Genomic DNA, 15,540 nt, shown 5'->3' with positions numbered 1-15,540 from the left:
TCGTTTGCACAGCCGTGGGCTCTAGCAGCCACAGCCCACAGCGCCGCTTCTATGTAGGGTTATGGACAGTAGATCCTTGCAGACCGACCACGTTTTCATCACTTAGTTGACCCACCCCCAACAGCCCTCCATGTTCTTGCAGCTAGAGTTGCCACAGGGCCCAGCCTCACAATCCACAGGAAGCTGCAGTTCCAGCTCCCCGTTGCAGGGCAGGAGTGGAGCAAGCACTCCAGGATTGCATCAGTTCTGTTGTATCTGTTTGCTTTTCCTAGAATGCACAGCATTGCCAAACCATAGTGTTCAAAAACCAGGAGCTAGACTGCCTCCCCCCCACCAAAAAAATCATGAGCCTTGAAGAAAAAAAAGTGAGATTCTTTTTGTTTTTTATTTCTGAGCTGTCAGAATGTGCTTGTTACATTTTCAAACTTATCTACAGACACAAGGTGCCTAATAATTTACTTTTCTTAAGAAATAACAACTGAGATGATTGCCTAATCACATGACTCCAGGAGCTGGGGCTTTAAGAAAAAACACCAAATATAGCAAGACTCATGATAAAATCATGAGAGTTAGTAACACTGAATACATTGTGGTGGGAGATGAGGCAGGTCTTCCCCCCACCAAGATGGAGATGAAATGATTGCTTAGGAAGACTGCCTACTGCGGAAAGGGATCTAGAGGTCATAGTGGATCAGAAGCTAAATATGAGTCAACAGTGTAACACTGTTGCAAAAAAGCAAACATCCTTCTGGGATGTATTAACAGGAGTATTGTAAGCAAGACACGAGAAGTAATTCTTCCGCTCTACTCCGTGCTGATATGGCCTCAGCTAGAGTATTGTGTCCAGTTCTGGGCGCCACATTTCAGGAAAGATGTGGACAAATTGGAGAAAGTCCAGAGGCCAGCAACAAAAAAGATTAAAGGTCTAGAAAACATGGCCTATGAGGGAAGATTGAAAAAAAAAAACTGGAGAAGACGACAGAGAGGGGACATAACAGTTTTCAAGTACAGAAAATGTTGTTACAAGGAGGAGGGAGAAAAATTGTCTCTTTCTTAACCCCTGGGGATAAGAGAAGAAGCACTGGACTTAAATTGCAGCCACGGAGGTTTAATTTGGACATTAGGAAAAACTTCCTAACTGTCAGGGTCATTAAGCACTGGAATAAATTGCCTAGGGAGGTTGTGAAATCTCCATCATTGGAGGTTTGTCTACCCTGCTCTTAAAATCACTTGTCAGGGATGGCCTAGATAATACTTAGTCCTGCCATGAATGCCGGGGACTGGACTAGAGAGCTCTCGAGTTCTATGATTCTATGATTGGAGCATTACAGCCTGCACATCCACAGTGCTCTAAGACCTGATTCGTTTTTGGGCATGAGCCCAGCACCTGGAGTCACTGCGTTGAAAGTAAGATATGGGAAGGAAATGTCAACATTAACCCCAGAGACTTGACTAATTAACCTTTCAGTTGGCCTGATGCAGATTTTCATGGCTGCAGTAAACTAAACTTAGAGCATGGGTAAAACACTCAGCAGCAACTGTTTTGCACTGAGATAAAATTCTTTGAGAGAGGAAAAGACATTGTAAAGCACATTATTAGGCCTGATATGAGTATAAACGAGACCAATTGTTCTAAAGAACCTGGTGCTGTGAATCTTTCACTCCTTTCTTGGCAGGTTTTAGACATTCGGAAGGCTACATGTATATAATACAAGACATTGATTATGTAATTACTGCAGGCCTCCCAAACCTCTACTGACTGCTGTGTCTGGGGGCTTGTATACACATGTTCTTGTCAATCCATAGTTAGCCATCATTTATTCTTCTAGCATTAAGAATTGCAACTGTTTCTTTTTTATTGATGGGTGCCAAACATGCGCTCATGTCCACTGGGGTGAATTCTGCTCTTAGCTATTCTTATGTAGCTTTCAGTGAAGTAGTTACTCCTGTGTCACTGAGGGGCTGGTCTACACTAGAAGATTAATCAACCCAGGTATGTTGCTCAGGGGTGTGAAAAAGCCACACCCCAGAGTGACGTAGTCAAGCTGACCTAAGTCCCTGTGTAGACAGTACGAGGTTGACAGAAATTCTTCCCTTGACCTTGCCGCCACCGCCTCTCAGAGGTGGATTTACTGCAGTGACCGGAGAACCCCTCCCATCGCTGTAGTACATGTCACCACTGAAGGGCTACCATGGCACAGCCGCTGCGCCGCAGGTGTGCCGCCATAGCGTTCAGTCTAGACACAGCCCAAGAAGGGGCTCTGCCCCTGCATCACTCAGGTCTTGTCTACATGCAGAAGTTATAGGATCGTTTATATCCTTATACTGCAATGATAGTGTCCATTCACACTGCTGTGCATACACTGGTCACTGGGGTAAGCTCCTTTGCTTCTGAAGCAGTATTCCCATTAGGCAGCACTGTTTGATAGACGTGTGCTGCACACTGAAGAGGTATCCCAGGGTACCCAGTGCTGCCTTTAGGCTCTAAGCATTCTGGAAAATGTTGTGGCAGATTATGAGATACCACCCAGAGGAATTGTGGGACTTGGTTTAAACTCACTTGATCCCTCCTGCTGTCCCCCAGAAATCATCTGGCTCTTGTTGGCCAACACCAACACCTGGAGATGTTCAGATATCCCTATCATGGGGGCCTCGGGCGTTAGCACAGCTGCCACATTGAAATTCTTCTGTATATTAGTATAATCCACTTAGCTCCTGGAGTGTGGGATCTTGCTCCCATTGAAGTCAATAGCCAAACTCCCACTGACTTTCATGGTCAGGCCCATAACGACACCCTGATCTCCTCTCATGCTGCTTTTTAGGCTATGTTTATACTATAGATCTTACAGTGGCACAACTGTAAAGTCTCCCGTGTAGCTGCTCTTTGACGGCAGGAGAGAGCTCTTCTGCCAGCATAATTAAACCACCCCCACTGAGTGACTTTAGCGATGTCGGTAGGAGAGTCTCTCCTGCCCACTTAGTGCTATCCACACCAGCACTTTTGTCCGGTAAGCTTATGTCGGTCAGAGGGCTGTTTTTTCACAGCCCTGGCTGACAAAAGCTTTACCAACAAAAGTGCTAGTGTAGAGAAAGCTGTAGAATGGCTTGTCCATGTAGTGTAAAGGGCATCATCCCTAAAGACCAGATTTAGCACTGATTTCACTGGGCACAGGATCAGGCCCATATGAAGTATGGCAGCAGGCAACATAAGCCAATGGAACCAAATTCATGAAGGTCCTTGACCTCTTCCCTGCACCAGAGTTGCAGTGGACAATAAATAAATAAAATAATAAATAATAATTGGAGATATACAAATCTCCTAGAACTGGAAGGGACCTTGAAAGGTTATTGAGTCCAGCCCCCTGCCTTCACTAGCAGGACCAATTTTTACCCCAGATCCCTAACTGGCCTCCTTGGGGATTGAACTCACAACCCTGGATTTAGCAGGCCAATGCTCAAACCACCAAGCAACCCCTCCCGCCCAACAGTTTTTCTCTGTCCCTGCTCTTACTTGAGATTAACCCAATCTATGGCCACCTCTGCTTCAATGAAACCCTAAAAACAAATTACCAATATGAAACTCTTCAGCCCTGATGGCAATGAATTTACAGTGAAACTGATTCAGATCAGCACTCAGAATAAGTTAAGAGTAATCACTTTTCAGGTGCTTGACCCCTGCAAGACAATGGGCCAGATTTCATCCATGATGTAAAGTCCATTGACTTCAGCTAAACCACATCAGGCTGAATTTGACCTGGTCTGTTCAAGCAGATGGGAATGGTGATACAGCAGGTTCTCTGTTTATTACTGGACTGGCACATGCAATTGCAATGCTTTGCCCTTTAGCAAATATAAACATGTTGTTGTTTATGATCATGCTGCTCTGAAATGCTTTGCTTGGCACACACCAACGTCTGAACAAAATTGCCTCATACAATTAGCCTCTGGGAAGATAGAAAAGAGCTAATGGAAATCTTTTCAGGGAGTGTGTGGGAATCCATGATGCACAGTACCAGAGCTAATGGATTAGTCCACTGACAATACCTGAGCACGCTGTTCTTCTAGAACTACATAGCGTCTTCCATTCTGGAGCATCCCAAAGTTACCTTAAGGCTACTTATATAATGTTCACTCATCCACTGCTGAAATGCAGCCACCTCTGAGGTGGAATTCAGCAGCCATTTAATAAGCAGACAACACAAGATGATATTTTTGTAAAAGGAGGGGAAGTGGAGAGTAACTTCTCTAATGGAAACTGCCAGGGGAATCTTGGTTCATTGCATTCTGCATCCCTAAGACGCTATTTGCACTAGACAGATGGGTTCACAAAACCCCAAGACTGGCCACAAAAAAGCCAGAGGATTTTATAATAACCATGGGGGCGGGGGAGAGTTCTGGGGGTGCAGTCCAATTCAGTGAACATGGTGTTTGTTCCTTCACTAAAGGTTTCAGAGCACAACACATTTTGGGGGGGAGTTCCAAATATTGGATTTTCCAAACCTTTAATCTAGCCTGGCATGAGGCCAGGGCTGAATGTTGGTAGGTCAAGAAAGAGCTCAGATTCTTGTGCTTCATCGTGAAGTAAGGGAAAGAGGATCCCTAGCTGAACTCCATACACTCCATTAGAGCTATGGCAGCACGTCACATTCTGTGGAGAGCCAGACCAAACAGCTGCTTTTTGCACTAGTCACCTCTATCTGTTCAGTACTCCAGCGAAGCAGGGATGGTAATGAGAACAGAGATGGACAGCTACAAAGACAAGGGGCAGATTCATGGTAGCCTGAGTGGTGATCTGACATGTGTAGCTACTACAGCTCTCATCTGAGCTACAGTGAACCCTTAGGAACCCTTGCAAGAGGAGCACTTGCAGTTCGTTTGGTTTTGTATTTCTCTGTTGCCTGAGAATACAAGAGCTGTCAGGCCAGGTCTGCAAAAACCTAGAAAAGTGTGATGAGGATGGGATCTGCAGTTACATTTTGAAAATGGGGAACGGCTTTTTGTGTTTTAAATGATCATGCACTGTGAATACTAAAGGAATTCCTGGAGTTCAAAGGAAAATTGCAGCTTGACAAAAAAACTTGTGGAACCTACTTGTATTACAATAGTGCATACTAAGTTCAGGACCCCACTGTGCTAGGTGCTGTACATACTCAGAGAGAATCACAGTCCCACTCCCAAAAAGCTTATAATCTAAACCGGAAAGGCAGGGAGAATTTTCCCCATGTTACAGATGGGGAACTAAGGCCAGAGAGACTGACTTACCCAAAGTCACATAGGGAGTCTGAAAGTGCTAGGAATTGAAGCAGGATCTCCTTAGTCCCAGCCCTTTTGCTTACCCTCAAGGCCAACCTTCTCCACTACTTTGCACCTTATATTGTATTTTAAACTTGTCCAAAGTGATCTTAAACCATACCAGTCAAAAATCTCCACTTATTTACGCCACTGGTAGCGTTTCACACCAGCTGTAAATGACAAAGGCAGAGAAAAGCTGGGTCCTGTCTAAACTTAGTTAAAAGTCAAAGGGGGAAGTGCTCACTGTCACGGTCCAGCGCTTGTGTTTTAGAAAATACAGCTCAGTGCTTTAACAAAAGAGAGAAACACTCTGAAGGGGGCTGGGTGGAACGTCTGACTTGTTTTTTAAAGGAGGTGGAGGTTATTTAACATTGCCATTTGCTCTCTATCTCTTGCACCCATGCAAACGCAGAGGTTCTTCCACACAAAGCGAGTTGTGATCACTGTTCCTGGCTAACATCCTATTACGTTTGTTACCATCTCGTGACCCACCTGTTATATCTGGTCTTTAGCCTGCAAGCTCTTAAGGCCAGGGACTATCATTTTCTGTTTGACCAACACTGAGCACAGACAGGCCTGGCTTGTTTGAGGTCTCTAGGTGCTACTGCAATATAAATATAGATTTAAAATAATAATGAACTTCCTTGGTCTTGTTGAGACCTCAGCACTGTCCGCTGGTGCAGAGACAGCAAAACAGTGAGTTGATCAATGACTCTTATTGTTCAGATGAGATCCTGGTTGCAGCACAGGGGCCCAGTTCAGCCCTGGGCTAGGCTGTCTTCAGGAAAAGGTCGGAGGCACTGACTGGAAACACGCTGATTCAACTGATCTCCTCTGCAGCCTCTGCCATTGGGTGAAGGAGCTGTGAAACAGACCGTAACTTAAAGCTGCTCTCTGGCAGCTGGCCACCGAAAGGAGGAAGAAACAGGGCAGCCCTTCCCCCAGCGGTGGGAGGAGCTGACACAACACACAAGGTAGGGACCATTAATGCCAACATTTATTTAGTCTGTAAATTCCTTGGGGCAGGGAGTATCTAGGTAGTGTGTCAGGGTTGCTAAAGCACTGGACAGGGCTCAAGAGACCTGGGCTCCATTCCTAACACTGCCAATAGCCTGTTGAGTGACCTTGGGCCAGTTGCCTCACCACTCTCTGCCTCCGTTTCCCCATGAGTAGAGCAGTTTGAGAATGGATGCTAAGAGCTATTATTATTTTTAGTTGTCTTTACAGAATCTAGCACCATTTGCAATGCAGCAAAAAATAAACACACCCCAGAAAAATCCTTTAGCTGAGAAAATGATTATAAAATGAGCAGATGAGGCAAATGCTTTTAAAGTGGCTTTTCCATTTCCTTATCTGCCATATGCTTGGGAGCAGCGGCTGGGTTCTTCCACATATTGGGAATAACTACGAGGAACACCAGGTAGAAAGCACACTGGACATACTGTCTGGATGCTGGCCGGTGTTTGCCTATGGTGCTGAGTGCAGATTTCAGCGACAGGCAGGGGAGTTCCCCCTCTCTCACTTCTCTCCATAAAAGGGAATAATGAAAAGAGCAGTGCACATGGCAGGTAACCACAAAACCAGAGTTAAAATCAACATGCCATTGGTTTGAAGAGTAACAATTGGGAAATTCCCTCCCACCATTCACAGAAAGGGGACAAGTAACAGGCAGAAACCCAGGGGCGGCTTGGACAGTTTCTGCTGTGATCTAAAGGCATGAGAAAGAAATGGGGAAGTCAAGGAAATATATGCTCTGTTGCCCTCCGGTGGCTACTTGGTTGAAATGCAAAAGAACTCTTCTGCAGCGAGAGAGTGTCAGGAACAGAACCCAGGAGTCCTGCCTACTGGGCCCTGATCTAATCACTGCCACTCAGGTTGCAAGGTTTTCCACTGGAGAAGCCTTTCATGCAGCGTACCCATGAGGACTCTTGGTGCTGTAGAAGCTTCTGATTCACTAAGCACTGATAGACCAAGTTTATCACATGCCCAAGGCAGAGAGAACAGTTTCAAAGCCAGGCAGATAAAATACAGGTGCTGCTGGTTATCGTTGTTACTGGAAACTTTAAGAGGAATCATAAAAATGAAGTTGATGGCTCAAGGGATTAGTAATAGAATATGAGCATTGGTTCAAATTTGACCTAGGTTAGTAGCAAGCAACAACCCTGAACCTGTTAGCTGCTTGGTGATCGACATGAATGAGTCAGTGTTTTCATTCCCAGTGGTTACTGCCCACATCACAACTACCTTGCAGGCAGTCTCCAGAGAAGTGCTGGGTATTGGATATCCATGGAGACAGCGCTTGTGCTGCCATTCCATCAATGCACAGTGGAGGGGGAGCTTGCATTGCCATCCCCTGCAAAAGAGGCTTGTAAGACTAGGAAACGAGCAGTAATTATTTTTTAAAAAAAAGTACAGAGCATAGTCCCTGTCTGCAGCAGTCAACATAAGATGGATATCATGAAATAGCAGCAGGGAAGAGGAGATTCCTTACATTCGCTGACAGGTTTAAAGGGTAAAAGTATCAATGGGTAGAACTATCCCCAGTGCTCTAGTTGTAAAGGAGAATATTTACACCCAATACCCTGCACAGTTAATCCTTGGGAAAATCTTAGACATTATCCCTCCCAAAGCTTCAGTCAGCATCCCCACAGATTCCTTGCCAGCAACAGGAGGTAGAGCTGCCTTATTCGTGAGTCAGATGGTTCCCTTGTTGCTCCCTGATCTCTGTTCTGCAAGCCCCACCACCATTGTGAATGCAAATTGGCCAGTGAGAGCAGCACATTATTTGTGATGCTAAATGCTGCAAGGAGCAGTGTTGGAATTATACCCCAGGTGATCATTAAGGAGCACCTGCCTCTCCTCACCCTAGTTCATCGCATAATGGGAAGTCCTGTTGGGGCTGCAGCCTCCCTCATTCTGGCGGCAGCACAGGGGAGCTTGAGGCCAGGCAACTCGCATGTAGTTAAGATGAATATCCCCGTTACATGGGCTACTAGCCACAAAACTCTGGCCACCTGTCTGCTTGAGTTCTGCCACACTTCAGTTGTTCTGTGGTGCAGTTACAGGTCTGATCCTGAGAGGGTGTGCTGAATCCACAATTTGTCTTCCACTGAGTCAATGAGAGTAGCAGGTACTTCACCCTTAGCCAAATTAGGGCAAAAATTGACAGGCAAGAACCTTGCCTACAGAATAACTTCATGTCTATGGCCTCTTTCACTGAAGGGAATCACAGCACTTTAGTGGCATTAATGATGCCTTCTAATAACCCTATGGAGTAGGTTTAATTCCATTTAGTGTTTCTCAGATGGGGATACAAACACAGGCCAGGAGAGGGGGATAGCTCAGTGGTTTGAGCATTAGCCTGCTAAACCCAGGGTTGGGAGTACAATCCTTGAGGGATTTGGGGCAAAAATCTGACTGGGGATTAGTCCTGCTTTGAGGCAGGGGTTGGACTAGATATCTCCTGAGGTGCCTTCCAACCCCGATATTCTATGATCTGTTCTCTTCATAAAGCCCCATGGAGTGGAGAAATCGGGTGAAATAATTTGTCCTATTGGAATAGGAATACTGATTCTTAGAACTACATTCATCATATGCATTAAAGGGTTAAAAACTCATACTTTTCCCCTCCCTACATGACTATAAACATCCTAAAGAAATTGCACAAATAAGATCAAAATGTTACATGTGACCTTCAATGAGGGGGGAAAACCATGAAGCAAAAGCACAGATATGAAATTAAGCCTGAGAAATACATGACAAATCAAAGCAGTCATGTAAAGTGTAAATATAAGAGAAAAAAGAGAACACTAACTTTTGCTATTGTTACCAGCTAACCACTCAGCGCAGTTACAATCTGCCCTATTAACAAACAAGTAGCCAGAATCTGCTGATGAGTGAATGCAATAGGCAGATGTTAACTGAGGACATTGAATTAAGCACTGTTTTGAGGTCTGCAGAGGGATGTTAGTGGTGCATAGGCCTTGTGCTGATCCTCTGCACAGGTATGAATTTCACACTATTGTAAATATTTGATTCTGAGGGTGAGATATTTGGAATGTATTGGTTCCAAGAAGCTAAACATACACCGAGAGACTTTTAATGAGGTTTTTTTAATAACCTGAACCATGTCCTGAAGTCCCAATTCAGTTGAAACATAAAAATGATATGAAATCAAGCTTCAGTTGAATTAGAATGAAAGGTTACACATAGGAGCAATATTGCAGACAGTGAGATAAAATACACCGCCTGCTGAATGCAACTAGCTTGGGAAAAAAACACAGTATGGTATTGTTTTAACAGGTCTGGCTTGAAAGGGTAACAGAGGGTCAAATCATCTGAACACTTTCTCAAAGCTTTGATTGTTCACATGTTCTCCAAGGAGCCCTTGGTACCATAGTCTCAGGATCAGATGTTTGCTAATAGAAGGTATTAGTGCCCTGCTCATTTACAGAGATACCACCCATTATAGTTTCCATGCCACCCCCAATCTACTTCCATAAATCACTGCTGAGCTACTTCAGCATAAGGAGACGACACACTTAGGATGTTCACCAAAAACCCCCAAATAGTTTTAAAACATGAGCAGAAAAGAGAGACCCAGAAGATACTGTCACATTTCACACAATGTCACGTGACCATTTGATACCCAGAAATCCTTACAAATTTAAGGAAAAAAAGACTGCATGCTATATCTTTAATAATCTTGCAATAATTCTAACCATTTAAATTTGTCTACATAGACAAAGTCCAGCAAAGCAACTAAAATATTTTAAACAAGCTGTTTATATTTCACGTTCATCTGAAATTCTCTCTCTCACACACCCCGCCACACACACGCAAAGAGTGCAGACCTAGCGGCCCAATACACAGTATGGAACTTGACCAGTTCCTAGGGGTGAATTTCACACCATGCACCACTTTAAGTCCACAATGCAGGGCGGGCCTAGGTATTATTTAAAACTAACACAAGACAAATAGGATTCAAATGCTGCACAGAACTTAGAGCAGAGGGCCTGCCCAAGAGAGAATTTCACCTTAGAAGCATACAGACCAGTCCAGTCTGTGATTATCTATCAAGGATTTCAGAACACACTCTTAGATGTAAAACTCATCTGAATTGGCTTCATTACAACCAGATAACACACTTTCACGCATCATTGCAACCACTTCTACAAACAACAAAAGTTCACAGCAGAGATTAAAAATAAATATATACATTAAAATCAGGTGGTTCCATGGGAATTCTTACGTCTTGCTCCCAATGAGCCCAAACAATTAGCAATCAAATCACAATGTTTAAAATTCAGCTAATTAATTTGTGCCATTTGTTCGACTTCAGGTTTTTGTGCTTCTTTTTCCTTCCTGCCATGCCTTCTTGAAAGATTAGACAAAGGAACACACAAAATGAGGATATTTATCATGGCTGGAATGAGAGATCTGGATTCCATGATTTTTAAAGTTAAATAAAATCTACCTGCCTTGAGGCCTTTAAGCAAGTAAGTGGGCAGCAGGTGAATTAATGGTTAAATAGCATTAACAGACAACAGCTCATAGACTTTGGAAGAAGAGATCAAGGACGACACGGTAGGCACAGAATGGAGCAGACTTATGGATTTGTAGTGGGGCTGCCAGTTGTAAGACCAGCAGAACAGGCTGAAGTGACACAGAGGAAGAAAGGCACTGCCTAAAACTTGAAGGCAATGTTTGCAGATAAACAAAAATGTAGAAGAGGAGGAGGCTAGGACTATGTAAAAAGTGAAAGGAACAGCAGTCACGAGGTGCCCCTAGAACTGTAGAAATTGAGAGACTTTTCCTTACTGTGAACTGTCCCAGTGACAGAGTTTTGCAAGTTTCTGGCACTTCCTGTGGCACATGTATGATTCCAGTCCCAGCAGCTACATGACCGACCATATATTAGTTACCCCCTAAACCAAATATTCTGTTGGGATGAGATTTCTGAGTTGCCTTTTAGAGCAGGAGACACATTTATTTCCACAAGTCATGTCAGCCACACATACAAACTATTGAGCTGCAGCTCCTTGTACTGAGTTCACATCAGGGATGATTCTCATTATACTAGAATTGGTCTGACTTCCTGTAGAGTCTCTACTGATTAATCACAGGAACCATCTTTCCAACCATCTCGCCAGCGTTCATCCACCCGGGAGCAGTCGAATTCAGACTTCCCCAGCTTCCTGTTGATGTCATTATGAAGCAGGCATAGCCACTGGGATAAATTATTCCTGCTTCTGGCATCAGGCTGATTTGTGCGTAATCTGAGGGGGAAGAGGAATCAAATGCTGTTTACTACTTTACAGGCACTGATTTCACTCGCCAAAGCAAGTGTGTGGCCCACAGATGGTCAGAGCCTCCCTCATCCTCTATTTTGAGATGTCTCACAGAGACCACAAAGGCCAGCATACCGAGATCTGTATTCATTGCAGGCTGCACCTCCACATTAAAGGCTGCAATTGGCTTGGATGCATGTGAGTTAGGTGCACTCCTGAAGCTCCTTATCAGTCACATCCTTGGTTGGGAAAAAATTAGATGCCAATCAAAACAGTTTATCCATGGCAAAAGTATTCAGGCTCATAAATAATTTGATCTGAGACAATCTCTTGGCAAATTAAGTAAATAATAATGAGCATCTTTTCTATGTTGGGCTCCATCAAGGTGTTTTAGTCACTAATGAGCTCTCAAATACAAAACTATCTTTTTTTGCACTAGATAATTCCATTTGTGGGTAATGAATTGGCTTGGGTGTACAGAAGATGAAGCTCCACCCTCTAGCAGACAGAATATATATCAGCCCACCTCACGTATTGTATTCAGCCATTCCTTCTACTGCCTGAGCTAGCATAAGCTGATTCTTTCAGTCACTAAGGCAAGGCTGTTTTTGGAAATTCAAAATCATTGATTCTATTTCCCCAATGTGACACAGGCAGGCTAGCAACCATAGGATCTGCATTGTACATCTGCTAATCGTATAAATTGGTACCCCTCCACAGCAGTAAAAATATCATTACTGGAGTAGCTTTTTAAGATCTGTTTGCTCTGGTAAAAGACAAGAGGATTTCTCATCTCCATGTACCAAATATGAATCTCTGTACTGAATCTTTAGTCACCTTTTGAAAGAAGCACGCAAACACTTCTATAAACTTCATGCAGTTCACTTTTCCTAGGATACTGATTTGATACCAGAGATTCTTATCTTTGCGTGACGCTGTATGGAATATATGGACACTTTATAATATTGTTAATAGCAATATTATAAAATTGCAAGGAATCTGACCAGATATGACACATGGTATCTGTTAAAATGTTATGATTGGCCAAGTAAGTTAATCTTGCTTATATGTTTGTATCATCTTTTTATTGTAAATTATAGATATGTATGGTATATCCGTATTTCAAAACTTGTGCTATGTTTCTGGGTGACACCCCTGGACAGATTGGCATCAGCACTGCCTACCCTGTCATCGGTGGTACAATGAAGCCATGAAAAGGAGCCTGGGGATACACCATATGAGTCAGAAAGCCATGTAAGGGCATGCCTGTCTGTGGACAGAACTCCAAGGCTTTTCCATGCCATGTGCTGTGAAGCTTGTGTTTGGGACAAAGGAAGTAAAGGCCACATGGCAAAAGAATATAAAGAGTAGCTGCATCTTCTCCATTTTGTCTTCATTCCTGCTTCTTACCTCTGGAGTAACTTTTCTACAAATGAAGCTCTGAACAAAGGACTGAATGACCCATCCAAGCTGTGGATGTGTTCCAGAGGGACTTTCAAGCCAGTGAACTCACCAACACTGCTAAGAACCTGATAGATAGACTTTGTAGTCTCATGTATGTACCTAATTGCTTTACCATTTAACAACTCTCATTCTTTTTTCTTTATAATAAACCTTTAGTTTTAAACACTAAAGGATTGGCTGGCAGTGTGGTATTTTGGGTAAGAGCCAACCTAATATTGACCTGGCAATGTGGCTGCCCTTTGGGGGTCAGAAGAACATTTTGTATAGTGAGCAGAGTTTGGGTAGTGAGCTGGGAATGAGTGACAGGGGATGGATCACTTGATGATTCCCTGTTCTGTTAATTCTCTCTGGGGCACCTGGCATTGGCCACTGTTGGAAGACAAGACACTGGGCTAGATGGACCTTTGGCCTGACGCTGTGTGGCCGTTCTTATGAGCCAGGTTCGAACCAGCAAACAAACAAAACTCCTTTCACTAGTTCTTGGAGCTACTGTGCTGTCTGACAGCAGTAGAGTGTTTGTCCTCTGAATGTATATATCCTGTGTCCTTGTTTATGATTTATTCAATCATAAAACTACATTTTTGCAACACAAAATACAATACAGAATAGGCATAAAGATACAAACTACTGGAAAAGTTGATCTGCAAACCAGACCATTAGAGTCCAACACTTTAGGTTGATCTCTTACCTGTAGATATATTTTTAAAAGACTCACCTTTCCCTCAGATCTTCTGCACATTCTTCACAAGGGAAAAACTTAGAAAATAAGTTAATGAACTGTGTCATATCTTGCTGCTGGGAATTGCTTGGGTGATCTGGGTAATATGCTGCCATAGTGTGAAGGAAAGACCATGTGTTTTTCCCAAGTTCTTCTCTGTCTAGAGGACAATCTGGAGGCTTCTCCTTCTCCTCTTCAACATATGCTTCCTGGGTCAGAAAAATAAGAGGGTTATATGTGCACATTAGTACTCGGGATAAAAAATGAACATACCTTACACTAACCCCATATGCTTTGTGTTTCTAGCGCACCTTCAATTCAAGGCCCATACCGATATTAGCTAATTAAACCTCCTTTTAAATGAGGTGGACAAATATGATTACTCCCCTTTTTGCTGATAGGGGCACAGGGAGGTTAAGTGACTTGCCTATAGTCTCATACTCCTTCTGTCTATCAACCATGCCTGTGAAGGGGAGGTTCTAGGTGGGGGGTGTCTCATTCCTACCCCCTGTCAACCATAGCCTGTGAAGGAGAGTTTGGGGGGGTGTCTCATTTGTACTCCCCCGTTAACCAATGCCAGTGAAGGACTGTGCTGGGGGGCAGCATGGGGAGAAGTTCTCATTTGTACTCCCCCATTAACCATTGCCGGTGAAGACAAGTTTTTGTTTGTTTGTTTGTTTGTGGGGGGTGTCTCATTCATATCCCCCCATCAACTATTGCCTGTGAAAGGGAGTGCTGAGAGGGTGTCTCATTCCTATCCCCATCAACTATAGCCTGTGAAGGGCTGTGCTGGCGGGGTGGGGGTTCTCATTCATACTACCCTGTAAGGGGAGTCTGGGGAAGTGTGTGTCTCACTCATGTGCCCCCCTCCAGCACTGAGTGAGAGCGAAAGGTGGATCATTCGTACTCCCCTAACTATTGTCTGTAGGGAGAGGGGGATTTAGTGTGACCAGACAGCAAGGGTGAAAAATCAGGACAGGGGGGTGGGGAGATAATAGGAACCTGTATAAGAAAAAGACCCTCAAATCAGGCAGTCCCTATAAAATCGGGACATCTGGTCACTCTAGGGGGATTCTGGAGGGGGTCATTCCCAGGGGGTACATTACAGGGGGTGGGGAACTCGTGAAGGGAACCATCCTCCCCCTCGCGGCGGGAGGGGAATGAGGATCGCTGGGGCTCATCTCTCCTCCCAGCCCCTCCCGCGCTGCTCCCCGGCCGCCCCCTCACTAACCCCGCTCTGCGAGGCCGTCTGCTTCCGTTGCTCCCGGATCCAGCTCCTGAAATCCGTGCAGGCCCGGCACGGCTTCTTCCTGGGCTGCTCCTCCGCCCCGGCGCCGGGCAGGGGGAAGGGGAAAGCGCCGGGGCCGGCAGACGGGCCAGAAGCCGGGTTTCCTCTACGCTCACTGGGCGCCGCCATCTTGGAACCGCAATGCATGTTGGGCCGGGTGGCATTCTTCAGCCCTGCTACAACTGCTAGCCTTGGGCAGGGGAGGCGGCCTGGCAGGCGGGCGAGATGCCTCTGAGTGAGGGATGGTGGAGGAGGGAGCAAAGATGAAAGGGAGGAAGGGGTGAAGGAAACAGAAAAGAAAAAAGAGAAACAATTCTCTTGGGGGTTCCCCCTTCTTCTGTGCCCCCTGCCGCTGGCCTTGGCCCACCCTAGAGCAGCCGTGAAACTGAAATAGGATAGTATCAGAGCCGTGTCAGTCTGGATCTGTAAAAAGCGACAAAGAGTCCTGTGGCACCGTATAGACTAACAGACGTTTTGGAGCATGAGCT

At 44.7% G+C, this 15,540-nt stretch overlaps 1 protein-coding gene across 1 annotated transcript; it reads right to left on the bottom strand.

Annotated features, from left to right (window-relative positions):
- Positions 1-9,974: 9,974 nt before the first annotated feature.
- LOC120372858 (FAD-linked sulfhydryl oxidase ALR-like) lies at positions 9,975-15,261 on the bottom strand. The gene is made up of 3 exons (XM_039490298.1): positions 14,996-15,261; positions 13,762-13,973; positions 9,975-11,570 (listed from the first exon to the last, which is right to left on the bottom strand). Exons 1-3 carry the CDS (start codon positions 15,197-15,199, stop codon positions 11,408-11,410), a joined length of 579 nt encoding a protein of 192 aa, XP_039346232.1. The 5' UTR covers positions 15,200-15,261; the 3' UTR covers positions 9,975-11,407.
- Positions 15,262-15,540: the final 279 nt, after the last annotated feature.

The sequence above is a fragment of the Mauremys reevesii genome, linkage group 10 (assembly GCF_016161935.1).
Source record: "Mauremys reevesii isolate NIE-2019 linkage group 10, ASM1616193v1, whole genome shotgun sequence".
NCBI classification, from domain to species: Eukaryota; Metazoa; Chordata; order Testudines; family Geoemydidae; genus Mauremys; species Mauremys reevesii.
The sequence above is the reverse complement of the archived record's forward strand: the minus strand, read 5'-3'. Positions and strand labels throughout refer to the sequence as shown.